At 48.2% G+C, this 16851-nt stretch overlaps 2 protein-coding genes across 6 annotated transcripts in view; one reads left to right on the top strand and one right to left on the bottom strand.

Moving 5' to 3' along the window:
* Positions 1-5147, top strand: part of SLC6A9 (solute carrier family 6 member 9) — a 53907-nt gene extending 48760 nt beyond the window's left edge. For all 4 annotated transcript variants that reach the window (XM_081914752.1, XM_081914751.1, XM_081914750.1 and 1 more), the window contains 5 exons: positions 432-566; positions 674-773; positions 2043-2143; positions 2494-2664; positions 2772-5147. In XM_081914752.1, the coding sequence (XP_081770878.1) occupies positions 432-566; positions 674-773; positions 2043-2143; positions 2494-2664; positions 2772-2990 (726 nt within the window). In that variant the 3' untranslated portion in view covers positions 2991-5147. The remainder of the gene's footprint in view (positions 1-431; positions 567-673; positions 774-2042; positions 2144-2493; positions 2665-2771) is intronic.
* On the bottom strand, positions 5098-16761 carry CCDC24 (coiled-coil domain containing 24). Of its 2 annotated transcripts, none has more exons than XM_081914775.1 (9): positions 16614-16761; positions 15121-15308; positions 13183-13367; positions 11313-11420; positions 9006-9092; positions 8003-8057; positions 6604-6673; positions 6274-6394; positions 5098-5884 (listed from the first exon to the last, which is right to left on the bottom strand). In XM_081914775.1, the coding sequence occupies exons 2-9, from the start codon at positions 15274-15276 to the stop codon at positions 5515-5517; spliced, it is 1152 nt and encodes a 383-aa protein (XP_081770901.1). In that variant the 5' UTR covers positions 15277-15308; positions 16614-16761; the 3' UTR covers positions 5098-5514. The 2 variants fall into 2 exon arrangements, with proteins under 2 accessions (XP_081770901.1, XP_081770902.1); XM_081914776.1 differs by having other exon boundaries at positions 15121-15281; positions 16614-16708.
* Positions 16762-16851: the final 90 nt, after the last annotated feature.

Raw genomic sequence — 16851 nt, 5'->3', positions numbered from 1 at the left:
GGTCAACGATAGTAAGAATTGTAATCTAACAACATCTGAAAGGTATCTCTTTGGCTATCCCTACTGCAGACAAAAAAGTTGTTTTTTTTTAATTATTATTATTATCATCCTCATGCATTTATTTATATCACAGCTTTTACCCTGACAGGGACTCAATGTGGCTTACAGATAAAATAAGAACAGATAAGAATGGTGTTATATAAAATGTTATTTGTGCCCACGTTGTCCCAAAGAACAAAGAAAGCATCTTTGATCACAGGCTGCGGGCCACATCTCAAACAGTCCAGATCCTCGCCCTGAAAGTGTATTAGAACTGGTTCAGGTGGAGGAGGAAGGCAGCAGGCCCTGTTGCTAAAGGGGGTGGATGGAGAGGTTGGAGCCATCTCAATATTCCTCACGTCCTGTTTCTCCTTGGTCAATTCTCTCCTTAGTTCTGCCTCCTGGAGACTCTGGTCACAGCCATTGTGGATGAAATAGGAAATGAGTGGATCATCCGTCGGAAAACCTTTGTGACTCTAGGTGTGGCTGTAGTGGGCTTTCTTCTAGGGGTTCCACTCACTACACAGGTATGGGGCACAGGGAGAGGGGGCATTCTTAGGGAAATCAGCCCTTACTGAGCTGAAGGCAATAGGTGTTGCCCATACTGACAGCTTTCCTTCCCTCCATTCTCCAGGCTGGCATCTATTGGCTGTTGTTAATGGACAACTATGCAGCAAGCTTTTCACTTGTCGTTATTTCGTGCATCATGTGTGTCTCTATCATGTACATCTATGGTAAGTATCCTGAGAGTTGCCTGGAAGCTTCTTCTGGGGTAGCGAGTCAAGATATGGGCCGTTTGCACTTCGTCCTTTTTAGAAGCTATGTCAGGAATAAGCTGGGCAGCGACTAGCATTCCCAATCAGAATTGGGCAGGGTATTCCACAGTCCAACAAAACCTTTCACTGGTAGTCAAGACTACCAAGACATCTTCCTGCTGTCTGCAGTGTGACTGACAGATAGGAACCCAGGATTGTTAGGGAAATTGAAACCCTCTGCTCATTCTTGGCTTGTGAAACCTTCACCATAGATTAGTTTCTCCAGACTAACGATGAAGGCAATGTTTTCCCTAGTCCCCAAATCCATATAGGAGTAACGTCACTCAGGCAGGGCGATACGGATTCTGTTGAAGATAACATGTCCAACAAGGCTTCTACCAATGGTCAGTTTGGTGAGGCACTTGCTGAGGTCCAAGATGCTGGCCTGATTTCCCATTCGACAGTGAGAGAAATGCTTGTTGCTAGGAAAATAAACTGTGCAAGAGCAAGGCCTGGTGTCAGCATCTGGAATCTTGGACAACTGCTGAGGCCTCGGTATTATTTCTTGGCCCACCAATGCTGATGGCTGCTCTGGATCCTCTATGCCTTTCAGCTGGGACTGCAGGCAGCACTATATCATCACCACCACCACCACTCCCATCACCACAATTTATTGATCACCTTCTTAAACCACTGGTCTTAAGGCAATGTACACTTAAAATAATTAAAAGCAATTAAAAACACAATAACAATAAATACAATTAAAACCCCAAGGAGTGGATACTCTTGTAAACAGCTGTTTATCCAGCTGGGAAAGTCTTTGCATTTCCCACAGTGCCCTAGAGCTACATCAGGCACCCAAGGGCATTGTGGGAAAGTACAAGGGTATCTCCTAGCTGTCTGTGGAAGTTGGCCCACTAGAGGGCCCAGTTCCCACCCCACATAAGAAACACAACCCTGGAACTGGCTGTGTGCAAGGGTTCAGCTCCGTTGTCTCATCCAGGTCCTTTCCCATGAAGCAGTTGGAACCTATCTGGTGCTCTGCTTCCTCTGTCAAAGCAGGGAAAATCTGTGGAATCATGATGTGGGGTGGGAAGAGAAAGTGCACAATCTACAACGTGGAGTCCCACAGACACCCTACTACATACAACAGGGCCCATGGAAACCTGCAACTGGCCCTAGTGCCCAGTTACAACATCCCTGGCTCATGCCACTCCTCTGACCACCCTTTGCCTCTGCTTCACACAGGGCACCGGAACTACTTCAAGGACATTGAGATGATGCTGGGCTTCCCACCACCCATCTTCTTCCAAATCTGCTGGAGATTCATCTCTCCTGTTATCATATTTGTGAGTGTGTGACGAGAACACTCCCAGTGAGAGAGGGCTAGAATGGGAGGGAGAGGATTGTGAACAGCCACTCACATATGAGTTGGGGGAGGGGGGAGACGTTAGGTAGCGCACCAGTACAGGAGAGAACAGTGCCAAGGAAGAAGACAAGGGAAATACCAATGAGGAAGAACCACATCTGCAGAGGCAAGAGGGGTTCCCAAAGATGCAGTGAGTGTAACATTGGGTATAAGCGTAACCAGTATGAAGGAGGACAGGAGGGTGTGGAATTAGGCCAGTTGCCTGATGCCACCCCCCCTTGCTCCCCTTGGGCTTTGTATCACTCAGTCTTCTTTCCCCTCTCTCCTCAGTTCATCCTCGTGTTCACAGTGATCCAGTACCGACCGATCTCCTACAATACCTATGTGTACCCCACCTGGGCCATCTCTATCGGTTTCCTTATGGCGCTCTCGTCGGTCATCTGCATCCCTATCTATGCCGTGTTTTGCGTGTTGCGCTCAGAAGGGGACTCGCTGATGCAGGTGAGGCTGTCCGTGAGCAGGCTAGCCGAGCGCCCCCTGCCTTGAATCCCAATGGCCAAGGGCTTTGAAACCACTAACCCGCTCCCTTGCCTCCTGTCTCCCTGCAGCGTTTGAAAAACGCTACCCGTCCCAGCCGCGAGTGGGGCCCAGCCCTTATGGAGCACCGGAAAGGCCGCTATGCGCCAGTACTCAGCTCCTCCACGGAGTCCCAGCTGGAGGTGCAGCTGCTGAACCCCGAGAAGCCCAAGAGCGACGAGGCTGGCGTGGCTGTTGCCATCACCGTGGGAACCAACGGCTCTACCCACAGCCAGGACTCCAAGATCTGAACATGAGCCTGGGAGGCAGGGCAGGGAGCCCTCCTTGCACCTCCCCTCTCCCACCTGCCCTGGTTCTCCAAACCCTACTCTGCTCAGATATATGACAGCGCCCCCCACTGGGTGGGGGAGCCCTGGCTCCCGGGCTGCGCCGGACTCTGGGGGAGGGGCTGTGAGTTCCAACCCCACCCACCTCATTAGTGCCCCCGTGCCATCTTGTAACCCTCATGTTTACAGTCATGTTCGGATGGCCCCAATTCGCAACCAGGACCAGGGTCAGGGGTGGGGAGGGTGTGTACTGGCTGAACCGTTGGGGGTGCCTTGGGAAAGGGCACCAGGAGGAGGGTCGGTTGGAGCCTCGCTGGCTCAGCAACCCCTTTGGGGGTGGATTCTGGCAGCTGCACCTGGGCCCAGGGGGTCTGGTATCTATTGGGGGTGGTATGCCCCATACTGCCCTGGATCAGGGCCCTGGGGACTGGCCCCACAGATAAGCAAATGGGGGATTGGGGTGGGGGGAGGGCAAGAGGGTTGGTTGTAATTGTAAATGTTAATCCTGACATTCTAGGCATCGCTTGGCCACAGGCTAGGCAGCCTTCAGCTAGGCTGTTGCCCCTGCGAGGGCTTTTCCAGAGATGCACTTAAGACTGCACCTCCCCCCCCCAACCACTGCACAGACCTTCCCAGCTTCCCCACCTAGGAAAGGAAAGCTAGCTTCCCCAGCACTTACCAATTTGCACTTCTCGCCATGGTCTCCCATGATAAGAAACGTTCCTGCTAGAACCTTAGTATTGAATTTGGCAGGTTAATGATTGGGGTGGGTGGGCAGGGGGCAGGAGAGCTCTCTTTAATTGGGTTGCAAGAGCATGGGAGGATCACAACTCCATGAACAAAAATATGCACTTGTCTCCCTCCTGATCTTAATATTGAGCCTTATTTGCACACCTTCCAGAATCGCACACCTGCAGAGCGAAACATAAGCAAACAGCATCTCTCACAAATAGAAAAAGTGACAGCTGAGAGGCTGGATGCACCGTATTACCATGATAGACATCTTGGGCAGTGCCACAGACTCTGGGCAGCACACGCAACCCACTGGACAGATTTTGCCCAGGTGTGCATTCCTGGTCTAGACAGCATCTTCTGGATGCTCCCCCAAGCCTGTTATTCTGAAGCACTTTTCTACACTCTTCCCCTAAAGGGAATAAATTAATTTGAATGGGGTCTCCACAAAGGTAAGAGACCATTGGGACCTAGCTCTGCCCTATCCCACAGGGAAAGGGACAGAGCCAACCATGGTGCTAAGAGCAGATGATGTGCCAAGTCCTGCCCACACCATTGCAGGTGGGAAAGACACACACACACACATAGAGCAAAAGCACAAGCTTCCCTAAAGGCTATCCTGGCCAGGCCTGGGTTCCATGTGGCCCACTTCTCCACTAGTGGTGGGGGCAGAAGCTGCTAGCTTCATGGAGAAGTTGGCCATAGGCACCAGCCCCGTCTCCAGCTCCATGGCTTTTCTCCCTAACACAAAGCAGGGCCTGTGCTGCCTCAGATGGGTAGGAGGTACTAATGGTTCCGTCTTCTGGCCTCACCGTCCCGTGTTTCCATGTCAGTGTTGCTGCCTGCACTTTACCCCCTAGAAACGCCTGGGTGGAGGAGACAGGAGACCCCGGCAGCCACAATCCTGTCTTGTACCCCGATGCCAATTCACTTAACCAATGCCAAACAGTGCATGTCGGGGGGCACCCCTCAGCTCCCAGCCGTGCACGATTGCTGCGGTGTAGCCATGGTGCCAACAGCAAGGGCACACCTGGCTCCTACCCACGTGGTACCTGCTCCAGCCGGTGGCATGGGCATAGCAGCCAGCGTTCAAGTGCCAAACGTCTGCATCGTGAGCAGTTAAGAGGGAGAGGGGGGACAGATGGCTCCATGCCATGATGGTACTTTTGCCCTAAGCCGCAAGCCCCCAGACCTTCCCTCCTCTGCGCCAAGGCTGCACTATTTAATGCATGGTTCCGTGTCTGTCCTTTCCTCCTGTGTCGAAGGCGGCAGCTAGCATTGCCGCCTCATTGTTCATAGCAATAATTGTGACGCGTCTCCCATACTGTGACTCTTCCAGTTGTAGATTTTTAAAGTCTGATAGATTTTAATGAAATTTATATTCCTGAACCTTGGGTGGTACAGTTCTTTGGTGTGCGTGGAGGAATGGGGAAGGTGTGGGTTGGGTTCACAGCCTCACTGCCACAAGGCCCACTGTCCTGTGTTGTGGACAAGAAGGAGAAGAAGCATCTCACTGGCATGGGTCCCACTTGCAAGTAGTTTATCTGCATTCATGGGTTGGGGGAGGTTGTGTGTATGCAGTTCTTTGCCTTTTCGCTTTCCCTGGAATCCCATTGACCCTGTTCACAAGGATGAGCAAAAGGCAACCGCAGCAACTCTTGAGGCACAGGATGCTGCAGGGCTAGGTCCCTTGAAGACTCTGCAGCATGGGAGCGGGAAATGGGGTACTTAAGGGAAGGCGGCAGCTCTCCATTCCCTAGCTGGGTCCTTTGCATCGCAGCAGCCGAGTGCGAGGGCAGAAGCGGGGCACTGGGCATGGCTCTGTAGGAGGCGTGGGGTGGAAGACATGGTCCAACCCTGCTACTGCCAGCCCGCAGGATGAAGCAATCCTGCCCCCTTTCAGAGGCACTGGCAGCACAGGTCTGGGCAACAGAACATCATTGTCCTTCCTGGCATGGTTGGGTTCCTCACCATCTCGCTGCGGCCATCCATAGGACCCTCGTGCTGAGTGGCCCTGCCGGGGTAGTGCCTGATGGCATAAAGGAGAAGCCTGGTCTCTGAGAGTTGGTGAAGAAGCAGGACTGACCTCTCCAAAGCTTGGTCCTTTTGCTGAGCCTCTCAAGCCACTGCGAAGGGAAAGGAAGGGGTTACCAAGAAGCAGGAGGTGTTGACCAAGCATCTTTCCATGTAAAGCATCAAGGAGAGAAAAGCTTTAGTCACTACAGCAGAACTAATGGGTCCTGCGCAGAACAAACTCCAGAATTTTTACTTAAAATATGGCAGGTATGCTAGAGACCATACAGCACAAAGAGCCAACAAGATGCCCCCTCTAGATGTTAGACTCCCAACAGCCCCACTTGGAGGGTGCTGCGTTGGTGACCCCTGCCATAGAATAATAAACCAACCCTGAACTATGGTTGCACCTCTCTGCTGCAGGCGCCAGTTTGACAGCTACCCCTCAGTTATAATATTATGCAGCTTCATGGTATCATAGCTTTGGTGCTTGCAGGCCCACCTGAATTGCGGCTGGTAGCTGCTACTCCCAAGATGTTTCGACATCAGGGAAGGGCTGGTGCCTGGCTTAGGCTGGCTTAGCTGCAAATCCCGTTCCATGGCACGTTTCTCCTCTTGTAATTCTGCGGAGAGAAGACCCTATTTCATGGGGGTTGGGGGAAGCAACAATCATGAAGAGCATTGGGGCTGGCACTCACAAAGAGACCATGCCCCACTGCAAACGCCTCTCCTTGGCAACACCTGCCTAAAGATGATGGCTATAGGCACCATGATGCTGCATCCCTTCCCCAATTCCCAGCCTGGCCTTATCCGAGACTCGGGTTCTTCATACCAGCCATGGTGGGCTCATGTGTTGCCTCTAGCAGCTCTGTAGCATGCTGATGCACCTCCTCCAGTTGGCACTGTGGAACATGAAAAATGCTATAGGAAACACAACACAGAAGAAAGAAGCTGCACCTTTAACTATACAATTTCTCTTAAAGATGTACATGTCTCTGCTTACAGGTTTTCCTCGTGTTGGAATGTCTTCCCGTATTAAATACCTTACTTTCCCTCCCAGCCTTCTAGTTGCCCCAGTCACTGCAGAAAGCTAATGGATACACACCAGCATATCCAGTCCCTTCAGCTGATGACGCTCGTTTCATATTCTTCTGGAAAATAGTCTGTCAGGTTGCTGACTTAGAAACTTAGTGGGCTGACTTAATAGGTTCTCATTTGCTAGAGGCTTTTAAGCAGAGGCTAAATGACCACTTCTCAGGGATGCTCTAGCAGTGGATAGCCTACATTGCCGGAGGTTGGAGTAGATGATCATTGGGACTAGATGATCATGCCAACTGCAGTTCAACAATTCTTTTGACCCTGATTCCGCAGTCACAAGTCACTGTGATTTCATAACTTGGCAGCTCTCAGCACTATGGGTGTACTGCTGCAAAGGTGTGTTTTTAAAATAATAATAATAATAATAATAATAATAATAATAATAATAATCAGACACTGGTGACAGGAAGTACTCTTGCAGCAGTCCTGCAGCCCAATGTGATGGTGTTTTCACATCCAAATCATCATAACAGTTTTCCTGCCACTCACATCTTTCCTCAGCTGCTCCCTGTCCCCCAGATTTGGGAAGGAGACAAAAAAGCTAGCTATTTGGGCAGTTGTAGAACTGGTATGGAAGCCAAACACCCTTGTCACTCCTCTCAAGAGTTCTGACCCAAGGCCTGTTCTAACCCAGGCTGCCATAGCCATGGGAACAGCTTTGTAGATACAGCTCTGAGACCAAGCTCCTATGTACGTGGGCAGGAGGGAAGACATGAGAGCAGTAATACTAGAACTTGGGTCCATCCAATGAAGAAGATGGTTGCAACATTCAGGACAAACAAAAGTTAACTATGGAATTTGCCCCCATGAGATATAGGGATGGGTGCCAACTTAGATGATGTGCCATGGGGATATCCTGCATGCAAGTTTTCTATAAGCATCTGTGAGAACAGGGTGCTAGACTAGATGGGGCTTTGGTCAGATCCCACAGAGCCTTGCCTCTGTTCTTACACAATAGTCTAGAAGGGCTGAGGAAATGTTGCTGCAGATGCTCTACCCAAGCTGCAACAAAAACCAGTCTCACAGACCTATTGGCCAAAACTTGAAGCAGATGCTTGGAAGCGCATGGGAGAAACACTGTTTATGAGGAACTCTAGAGACCCTCCTTGAGATGAGAAGGGTTCAGCCCTTACCTGTAAATAGGGGATGTATCTTTCCAGATCAGAGCACTCATCCTCTAGCAAGGTTCTAGAAAAAATAGTACAGCCAGTGAGACCCAAAGGAGGTGATACATTTGGGACAGAAAACAATTGCCAGCATTGCAGACTTGGTGTCTCCACATCTTCCTCACTTTTTGTTTACGTTCCCAATGTGGGGGCTGGCAATTCAAATGAAAGTTAGATGTGAGGATAGCCACCATCTGCTTGCAATGGCAGCTCATGTTGCTAGGGATGTGAAGAGAAAACCACACTTCTTTGAAACAGTTCGTAACTAGGCACAAGTATCTCTAATGCTGACAGTGTTTCTAAACCTTGTTTTGTACTCTGCTGTTGAACACTTTCTGGCATTTCTGAGGGTGGACTTGAGCAAGCTCCCTTCAATAACTATACATACTGCCTGGAATATGCAGGATGCCCAGTGGCACAAGATGGAAGAATCTTTACAAAGCCCTTTGTGTGTTCCCCACTGGAGACTGCACTGGGAGCCAAGACTATGTATGGCTTAGACACCACACTCCTGTGTTGCTTCTTGACCTTCTCTTGAGGTTCCCACCTTTTTATGCTATGCCCTTCCCACCAAGTTCTGCCACAACTGTTGTTTCATCTGCTTCACTCCTTGCAATTACACAGAGCAAAATGTGCCATAGAAACTATATCTGTACCCAGAGGAAGTTTGGAAAGAGACTCTTGCCCCTCCTTGTCTTCATGATTGTGGTATAGGCCAGACTGGGAGACAGCTGATGGGGAGAGTTAGAAGGTAGAATTCAAGCTGCTTGGGTCCATCTGCACACATTTTCACACAATGCCATCCCCAGCTTCCCTTCTGTCTCTGCAGTGAGTTTACTGTTCTCAGACACAAGGTCTTCTGTTATATCTGCCTTCCAGACACCTGCAACGGATACCTGTAACCCTCTTGTGCCTTCTTCCCTCTTACAATATTTGTGCAAATAAAAAACCTAATAGAGCAAAAACTTACCGAAGTTGAGAGGCTACCTCACTGATATGGGCAATATTCAGTTTATTACAGAAGGATTCCAGATTAGTGGTTCTGGAGAATAATGGCCTAAGGAAACAGAAATTGGGTGAGACTTGCATTTTCCTGTGACCAGACGGGCTTGATGCCTGCAACTGGGCATTCCTGCACTAAACAAAGCTTGAATGGGACACTGGCACAAGGATCAGGTAACAGAATTTGGTTGGGGATGTCAGTCATTTTCTTTCCAGGACCCCTAGTCTCTTTCAACAAGTTGTACTCCCATCCTCTCTGTATGGCTGTCACAGGACAGGGATTCATCAAACCGAACTAGCATGCTTCTTAGGACTCAGACACAGAACATTAAAATCACAGACCATGCCCCAGTAGAAGCAACCCTCCTAACAGGAGAGGAAGCATAAACCACCCAATCATGGTCCTTCAGCCCCATCCTAACCACAAATGAACTACCTAGAGAGTCTCTTGAAAACTCTCCAAAACTACTTTAAGGACAACGATGTAGACGACATTGCAACCCCCCTTCTCTGGGACACAATGAAAGTGGTCATCAGAGGAGCTTACATAAAGGAGAGGACATCCCTTAAAAAACAAACTTCCTCAAAAATTGGTAAATTAGAACAAGACATTTCAACCTTGTCATCACACTACAAACAAACAGGAGCCAAAAAAACCCTCATTAAATTCATAGAACAAAAAAGAAGGGAAATTGACTCTCCAGAAATCAATAAAACAATGATTAACATCCTATATCCTAAACAATGCTTTTACGAATATGGAGGGAAGAACTCCAGACTACTAGCAAACAGATGCGGGGGGGGGGGGGAATCACTCAAAACAAGTACCGTATTTTTTGCACCATAACACTCACTTTTTTCCGCCTAGAAAGTAAGGGGAAATGACTGTGCGTGTTATGGAGCGAATGCCTGCGGGTGGCGGGGGGGATTTGCTGCAGTCGTGAGCACAGGATCCATGGTTCCCCTTTCTTCCCTCCCCCGTGGTTACAAAGCATGGATCCACATGGATCCTCAGGATTTTTGCATTGGGCTACTCCAAACTCACTGTCAGATCACATGTCTGTGGCCACAGCATGAACCACAAAAATCATATATCCACTATTTCATTTAGATTTTTTTTTTCTTGTTTTCCTCCTCTAAAAACTACGTGCGTGTTATGGTCTGGTGCGTGTTATAGAGCGAAAAATACGGTATATACTGTGTCACTATAAAAGACGATTGCGTTAACATCCACCACCAAAGAAATAACCTCAGAATTTTATGCCAACCTATACACCTCCCGCAACCCACCTGAACATGAAATCAGAAGATTCCTAACAGGGCTGACCATGCCAACCATAACTGCAGAAGAACAAAAATTCATGGGGATACCATCGAAAACATCCCCACAACAGCACACCCATTTCTCCAAAACAAACTAAAGTAAATCCCCACAACACTGATGCAATCAAAGAACCATGGGAGCATGATATAGGCTATGAAATTAACCCCACCCAATGGACTAGAATGTGGTCTATACCTCCCTTTAAGTCCATATCAGCCAAAAGAAGGGAACTCATTCTGAAACTCACCTACAGGTGGTACTTAACACCACAGAAACTGGAGCTGATATGCCCAGGAACCTCACCAAGATGTTTGAGAGACTGTACCTCCGCATACCAACCTGCTCTTGGTTTCTTCAACTAGATATAAAAGGAAAACATACTAGGGGTGGGATTCACCTACATCTCTGTCAGTGGAAGCCCTGCACAAAGATTTCTGCTTGCTCAGTGAGTCTCCCCACCCCACCCCATTGGTATTGCCCCATCTTTGCTGGCTGAGTCTGTAATTTCACAGCCTCTCTGACTTAACATTAAGGTTCTATCCAAAATGGAGACTTATAATTTGAGTGGGCACACCACTGCTAATTCTACATATGCATAATATGCATATCTATATAAATAATGCAAACACATTTCTAGATTAATGCCACAATGGGACTGAAACCAGCAGGGAGGCCAACTCATTGCAAGACCCCGCTCCTGGAACTTGTATAAGGATCAAATGGGATAATAGTGATCAGCCCCAAACTGCCCATAGATGCAAAAAGAACCTATCGCTGCTAGGTTTCTAAGTCTATGGCATATGGCACTCTGTGGTGTTAGGCTTCCTACAGACAAAATCAGTCCTGGATTCTGAGACCTCCTGTGGTGATACAGTTCATGGTGTTCCGGGTAAGAACAAGTCACAGGCCAGAGGCTCATTGTGTGGAGGCTGCAGCTTCCTTCAGTCTTACCTGATTAGAGCACTGCTCCCAGATGAAGACTGACTATTGCCAGCATTTGCCTTCAATGCAAAGGTGACCACATGAGGGCTGTATTTAGCGATGGCACAATCTTGGTTCCTGTGAAGCAGAAAACATACAGCTATAAGGCAATTGTTCATCCCCAGTCTTTGGGCTGACAAGGACAAGAGAAGACCAGTTGGTGGCAGTGCAGGGTCACAAAACCACCCAGTAGCTGGAATGAATAGAAGCCTAAAAGGAAAAACAAGCTGGACTAAAGAGCCCAGTGAGGTCCAATTTTCCATACCAAGGTAGACCACAAAAGTAGTTTGACACAGAACCAACAGAACACATACTGTATTGTGCAGTGGGGAGACTGAGGCAAAAATTTGATGCCACCCCCCAGTCCTTGCCCTGCCTTCCCAAAGCCAGCTAAGTGAGACAACAGGCTTTGGGAGGGTCCTAGAGCACTCCAGGGAAGTAGCAATTAGGCTTTGGGTAGGAGACAGGAGGACTTTAGGACCCTGCCAGATCCTGTACACCTCCTTCGCTAAGCCTAGTGCCTTGTTTATCTGGCTTTGGGAAGGCAGCATGAGGGCTGGGGAGGGTGTCAAATGTTGCTCGGGCCAACAAAACAGGCCTTGAGGGCCACATGCAGCCCTCAGGCCATTTATTGGACCACCCAGTTCTAGGCAGAACACAGGGAGCCATGACCTGTGCTCATGTCAATTCAACAAGAGGGGAGCTATTTGAAAGTAAGTAACAAATGCAGAATTTCAGGTTGTGACTGAGAGATAGTAGAAAGGTTTGAAGGGTGTGAAGGGATTCTCCGATACGGCAACATGGTACAAACAACTCCAGCATGAGGAGTTTGAGAGCTCATCCCTTACTAGCCAGCCTGTTCTAATCCGTGCCTTCACTGAACTATTCATTGGTTACACAGGGCTAAGGCAGGGAGCAAATCCTCAGGCAAGGGTTCCAGCAGGTGCTGATCCCAGTGCTCACTTGGATGAATGCTCACTTTGAACTTGGAGGTGGGACATAATCTCAGCCTCAGGCTATGGACTGAACACACCATAAAAAACAAACGCACTAGCAGGACTGGCATTCTTGATAGAAGCGCTCAGCAATGCAATTCCTGCATGATGTAAGGGAGCTAAGTGGGAATGACAAAGGTTATATGATTGAGACCCAAAGAATGGGAATGTAAGGCTGGAATTAATTCTACATATAAAAAAGACTAGAGAGACACACAAACTGACAAGCTGCACTTGAATGGGAGCGCAAGTTACAGATGGAGGTGTGTGGTGCAAACATATGTTTGGTACAGGTTATTTTTGCTGGACATTGGCCATCCGAGTGGCAATCATGTTGAAACTATACTGGAACTGCCAATTAAATTGCATTGGAGCTGATATTTCCTAGTAAGCATTTCTGGAACAGTCACCCTTAGAAGGCAAAGGGAGAAAGAATACTGTATAAATAGTGTAAATATATAGTTTAGTCACTAGGTGGCACTGGACTTATTTATATCTGAGTGGAATCAGAGGTTTCCCTCATCCTGTTCTTGTTAAGAGAGACAATCAGGTTATTGTCTAGCCTCCTAACTGATTTGTCCCATGAAACTCTAAGCCTCTCATAACAAATAGTTATGGCTTCCTCAATCTAGACTGCTTTGGCCAAAAGATGATATAAAACTCACCCATTCCGCACACATAAATACCACCAGCCACATCAGTTGGAAACCAATGGGCTCATTTTTATATCAAATAGGCTTCAGGTCCTAAGATATTCTGCTTGCTTTTCTTCTATCCCTACTACCTGCTCCCCCTCAGCTCAGCCCTTAATTCTCTCAAGTCCCTTCTCTTCCAATCTCCAGTACCTGCCCTCCTGCGATGCCTTCTGCTGTAGGCCAATTAGAAGAAGGCGGATCTCCTCCCTGACCAGCTCCTTGAGGTTGGGGGGAGCTGCCAGCAAGGCCCAGCTGTCATCCGCTTGCAGTGGGCTTTGCTCCACTCCAAGGCAGCCTGACTGCAACTCCTGATGTAATTCCAACAGTGTCCGCACCTGTAAATAGGGAAGGGGTTGGAGTGCATTGCCACATGCAGAAATTCACACATGTGCACATTGACACAAACTGCAGTAACTTTCTCAAAGTAATCTTTCCCCCACCCTCCACCTCCCCAAATGATGGAGCACTGACACAACCTAAAAATACACGTTGCACTCCCATTCCCAGTATTGGTATTCTGCACACCTGGAAATCAAGCCAGGTGCCTGCCTGCAAGAAAAGAAAACCAATACCTAGCCATGAGTTAATTACTCACCTGATGGTAGACAATTACATTTCATAAAGGCCACAGTCAGGGAACTGACAACTTTTTGGAAGTATGTCATACATCAGGGGAATAAAAGATGCCTCAAATGTGATAAATGTGTGTGAGAGCACACTGAATTCAGTAAAACGTTGCATCTCCCCAAAGACTGGGAACAGACTATGAGGCTATTAGTTTATGTGAAGTGTATTTTAGGATTAAGAGTGAAGTTTTTAGGTTTTAAAAAAACAACTCTTTTGCAGAAAATGGGCAAAGTTGGCTGCGGAAGATAAGAACACCAGCCAGGACACTGTCATTCCAATGTAGCTGGCAAGAGGGCACTACTTTGTTGCCGTCTGTACACTCCATAAAAGGTGCAAAGCTGCAGACAGCCCACCCACAATCATTCTCTCCCTCCCCCCATGAGGAAAGTCAAGGTCATGCCGCAAAAATATCTGCAGGATATTTGTAAGGCAGGCGAGCGCCAGAACTCCCTTTCTGGCCCCACACATCCACAAGAGGAACGTTATGGTACAGCTGCTTCCCTGGGCGGCCTCTCAGATATCCAATTGGGGAGGGGAGCAGAGACACATACAAGAACACAGCAGGGAGACAGGCAGTACCTGGGCTACATTTATCAGGCTTGTGATGAAGAGGTAATAGACAGCCAGGTGAGAGACCCCATAAAGGCTGGGGAGGGGTCACTAATCACAATGGGGGGGGCTGGATCTCAAGCAAAGCTCTAACATGAAGAAGTGATAGAGTGAAAAAGGTGCCATCTTGTCAGGGTGTGCTGTGCTTGCTCTTCTGGTTTCAGGAGGAGGTAAGGCAATTACCATGTGAAAAGCCTCTGGGATGTTTACTGTTCTTCTCAGCTGCAGTCAGGACCATGCTGAATAAAGAAAGGGCATGAATGGCTGGAGGAGAACAAAGGGCCTGGAATAGCATGGATTAGGGGCTCTGGCCAAGCATTAGGAACCAGCTGAGCTGGGAGCTGGCAAATGGGGACCTTGTCAAACAGGGAGGGGGTGGTTGCAATATTTTATCCCCTCCTTGACTTGCCTTCTCAGATATGCTTTCCTTTCACTTAAATTAAACAGCACTCAAAGCAGATGTAAGTGGCAAACCAGAGGTTTTCTCCATACAAGATTATCATACACATGAATGCTACTCTATATGAAAATGCATGTATGCCAAAACTAGTGGCCATTGCTCAGTGAAAGGGGGCTTAATACAATTTATAAGCCCTCCCTTAGCTCCACTCAATTTTAGCACTGTCCACTCCACTCAAATCTATAGACATGAAAGGCGGGCCCTTTCATCAGTCAAATCCCCTTACAAAATTAGTGCTGCCTCTTTAGCTGATGAAACCTAGATTTGATGCTTTATTCAGATATCCCTTTGTCACCAGCCACTTCTAAATTGTGTAGTAAGAGAGGTGGTTTGTTTGTTCTGCTCTTTTGTGAATCATTTTGAATAGGAGATCCAGTATTTTGGTACTTAACCTCAGCATGAAGTTCCAAGCTCCGTTCCACAAGGCCATGACCCAAGATAGCTTTCGCCTCAAGCCTCTCACTGGGTGCTAATTGTTCCTCTACCATTGTCCAGAGTGATGGCACGGACTGCAAGGATTCCCCAGATGCACCAGGCAAGGGCAACATGGGTGCTGTATCCGATTCCACGATAAATGAGGCTTTAAAGGAAAAAAAGATTGTGCCAATGAGACAGTGAGTAGAAGCTCCACATCACAACTACTGTACTTGGTGCAACATGCAGTGGTGCACCTAGGTAATTTTAGACACTGAACTTAATGGTTTTACACATGGGCTGCTGTCCTCCCGAGATTCACAAATATTATTGAAAACCATTGAAAGTATTCAATTATGTGAGGTTCTGCCCCCCCCAACAGAAGCCTGGCCCCCCGCAATGTCCTATTTATGAGGTATTTTCACCCATGATTTCCCAAGAAAAGCTCAACAACTTTGTCCCTCCCCAACTAAAATCCTGGCCACATCCATGGTTTTACACCCCTCTCCCATTAGACAGTCACACATACTACATTTGTCAGTTGTCAGTTAAGCCATTCCCATGTTTTATAACTGCTCCTACATTCCTGATACATTAGCACAATAGATAAATGGTTGTGAAATACTCTGAGCATGTACAGTTTCACATTCTAAACTCACTTAAGTCATAGCACTAGCATTACAGGAATACAATGGAATTTGCTTCTGCTGCCCTGATGTTAAACACGTTTATTCGGGTGGGGGAGCACCAAGGATGAAAATAAAAGTAAAAAATAGAATTGAGTGCCATGTACATGCCTGGCTAACGACCCTCTGACTAAAACTGTTGTAGAAAACAAGGATGCCGCTGTGACTACCATCAGCGCCAATAGACCACAACATGCCCATGCCAGCCCAGGTGCTGCCACAGGTCGTTTGTTCCTGACTCCATCACCTGACACTCTCTAGAATGGCCATTTGAGGCACCCCATTTTTGTGGTGCTCTGTACTTTCCCCCTGAGTTGCACTACTGTCTACAAATCATGTTACAAATTATAAGAGCATATAATTTTTCTTGCTCGCCATATACCAAACTCATCCCCTCACATTAACCTTGAGAGTCATACTAATTCCCGTTAATCGTTGTTGTTGTTGTTGTTGTTGTTATTTATTTGTACCCCGCCCATCTGGCTGGGTTTCCCCAGCCACTCTGGGCGGCTTCCAACAAAGATTAAAAATACATTAAAATGTCACACATTAAAAACTTCCCTGAACTTCAGGGGACCCTGCCTTCAGATGTCTTCTGAATGTCAGGTAGTTGTTTATAGCCCCAAATGTAACCTATTGCCCATTATCCCTCCCCATAGTTGCTCCCCAGTGCTTAACTCACCTACGTCTCGGCCCACCGAGCCCACTTCCGCCCCAGACCTTTTACTCTCCCCACACTTCCTCTCTTACTACGGACCCACGGACATAACTGCGGTAGCCCTCACCGGCGACACCGGGCGGAGGGCCAGGCGTCTTGCCCTATGCGAGCCCCCTCCACCCTCTAACTCTCTGGAATATAAACTCGCCGTCTCCATGGAAACGCCCCGCCGCGTTCCTCTGAAGCCTCGCCTCTTAAAGGAGCCGTGCCCACGAGGCAGACAGGATGTCGGTCGAGCGTGGAGACGGGGGTCTCGGGGGAAGGAAGCGTGTGCGTTGAAGCTCTTGGTGCGCCCGCGCTTGCAC

The sequence above is a fragment of the Podarcis melisellensis genome (genome assembly GCF_964234715.1).
Source record: "Podarcis melisellensis genome assembly, chromosome: 6".
Lineage (NCBI taxonomy): Eukaryota > Metazoa > Chordata > Lepidosauria > Squamata > Lacertidae > Podarcis > Podarcis melisellensis.
The sequence above is the reverse complement of the archived record's forward strand: the minus strand, read 5'-3'. Positions and strand labels throughout refer to the sequence as shown.

Coding starts and splice junctions, on each gene's coding strand:
- CCDC24 (XM_081914775.1), bottom strand. CDS start 15,276: ATGTTGCCCTTGCCTGGTGCATCTGGGGAATCCTTGCAGTCCGTGCCA. Junction 11,421..13,182: donor AAGGCATCGCAGGAGGGCAG/GTACTGGAGATT, acceptor TCTGCTTCACAG/GAACCAAGATTGTGCCATCG. Junction 9,093..11,312: donor GGGAGCAGTGCTCTAATCAG/GTAAGACTGAAG, acceptor CTGTTTCCTTAG/GCCATTATTCTCCAGAACCA.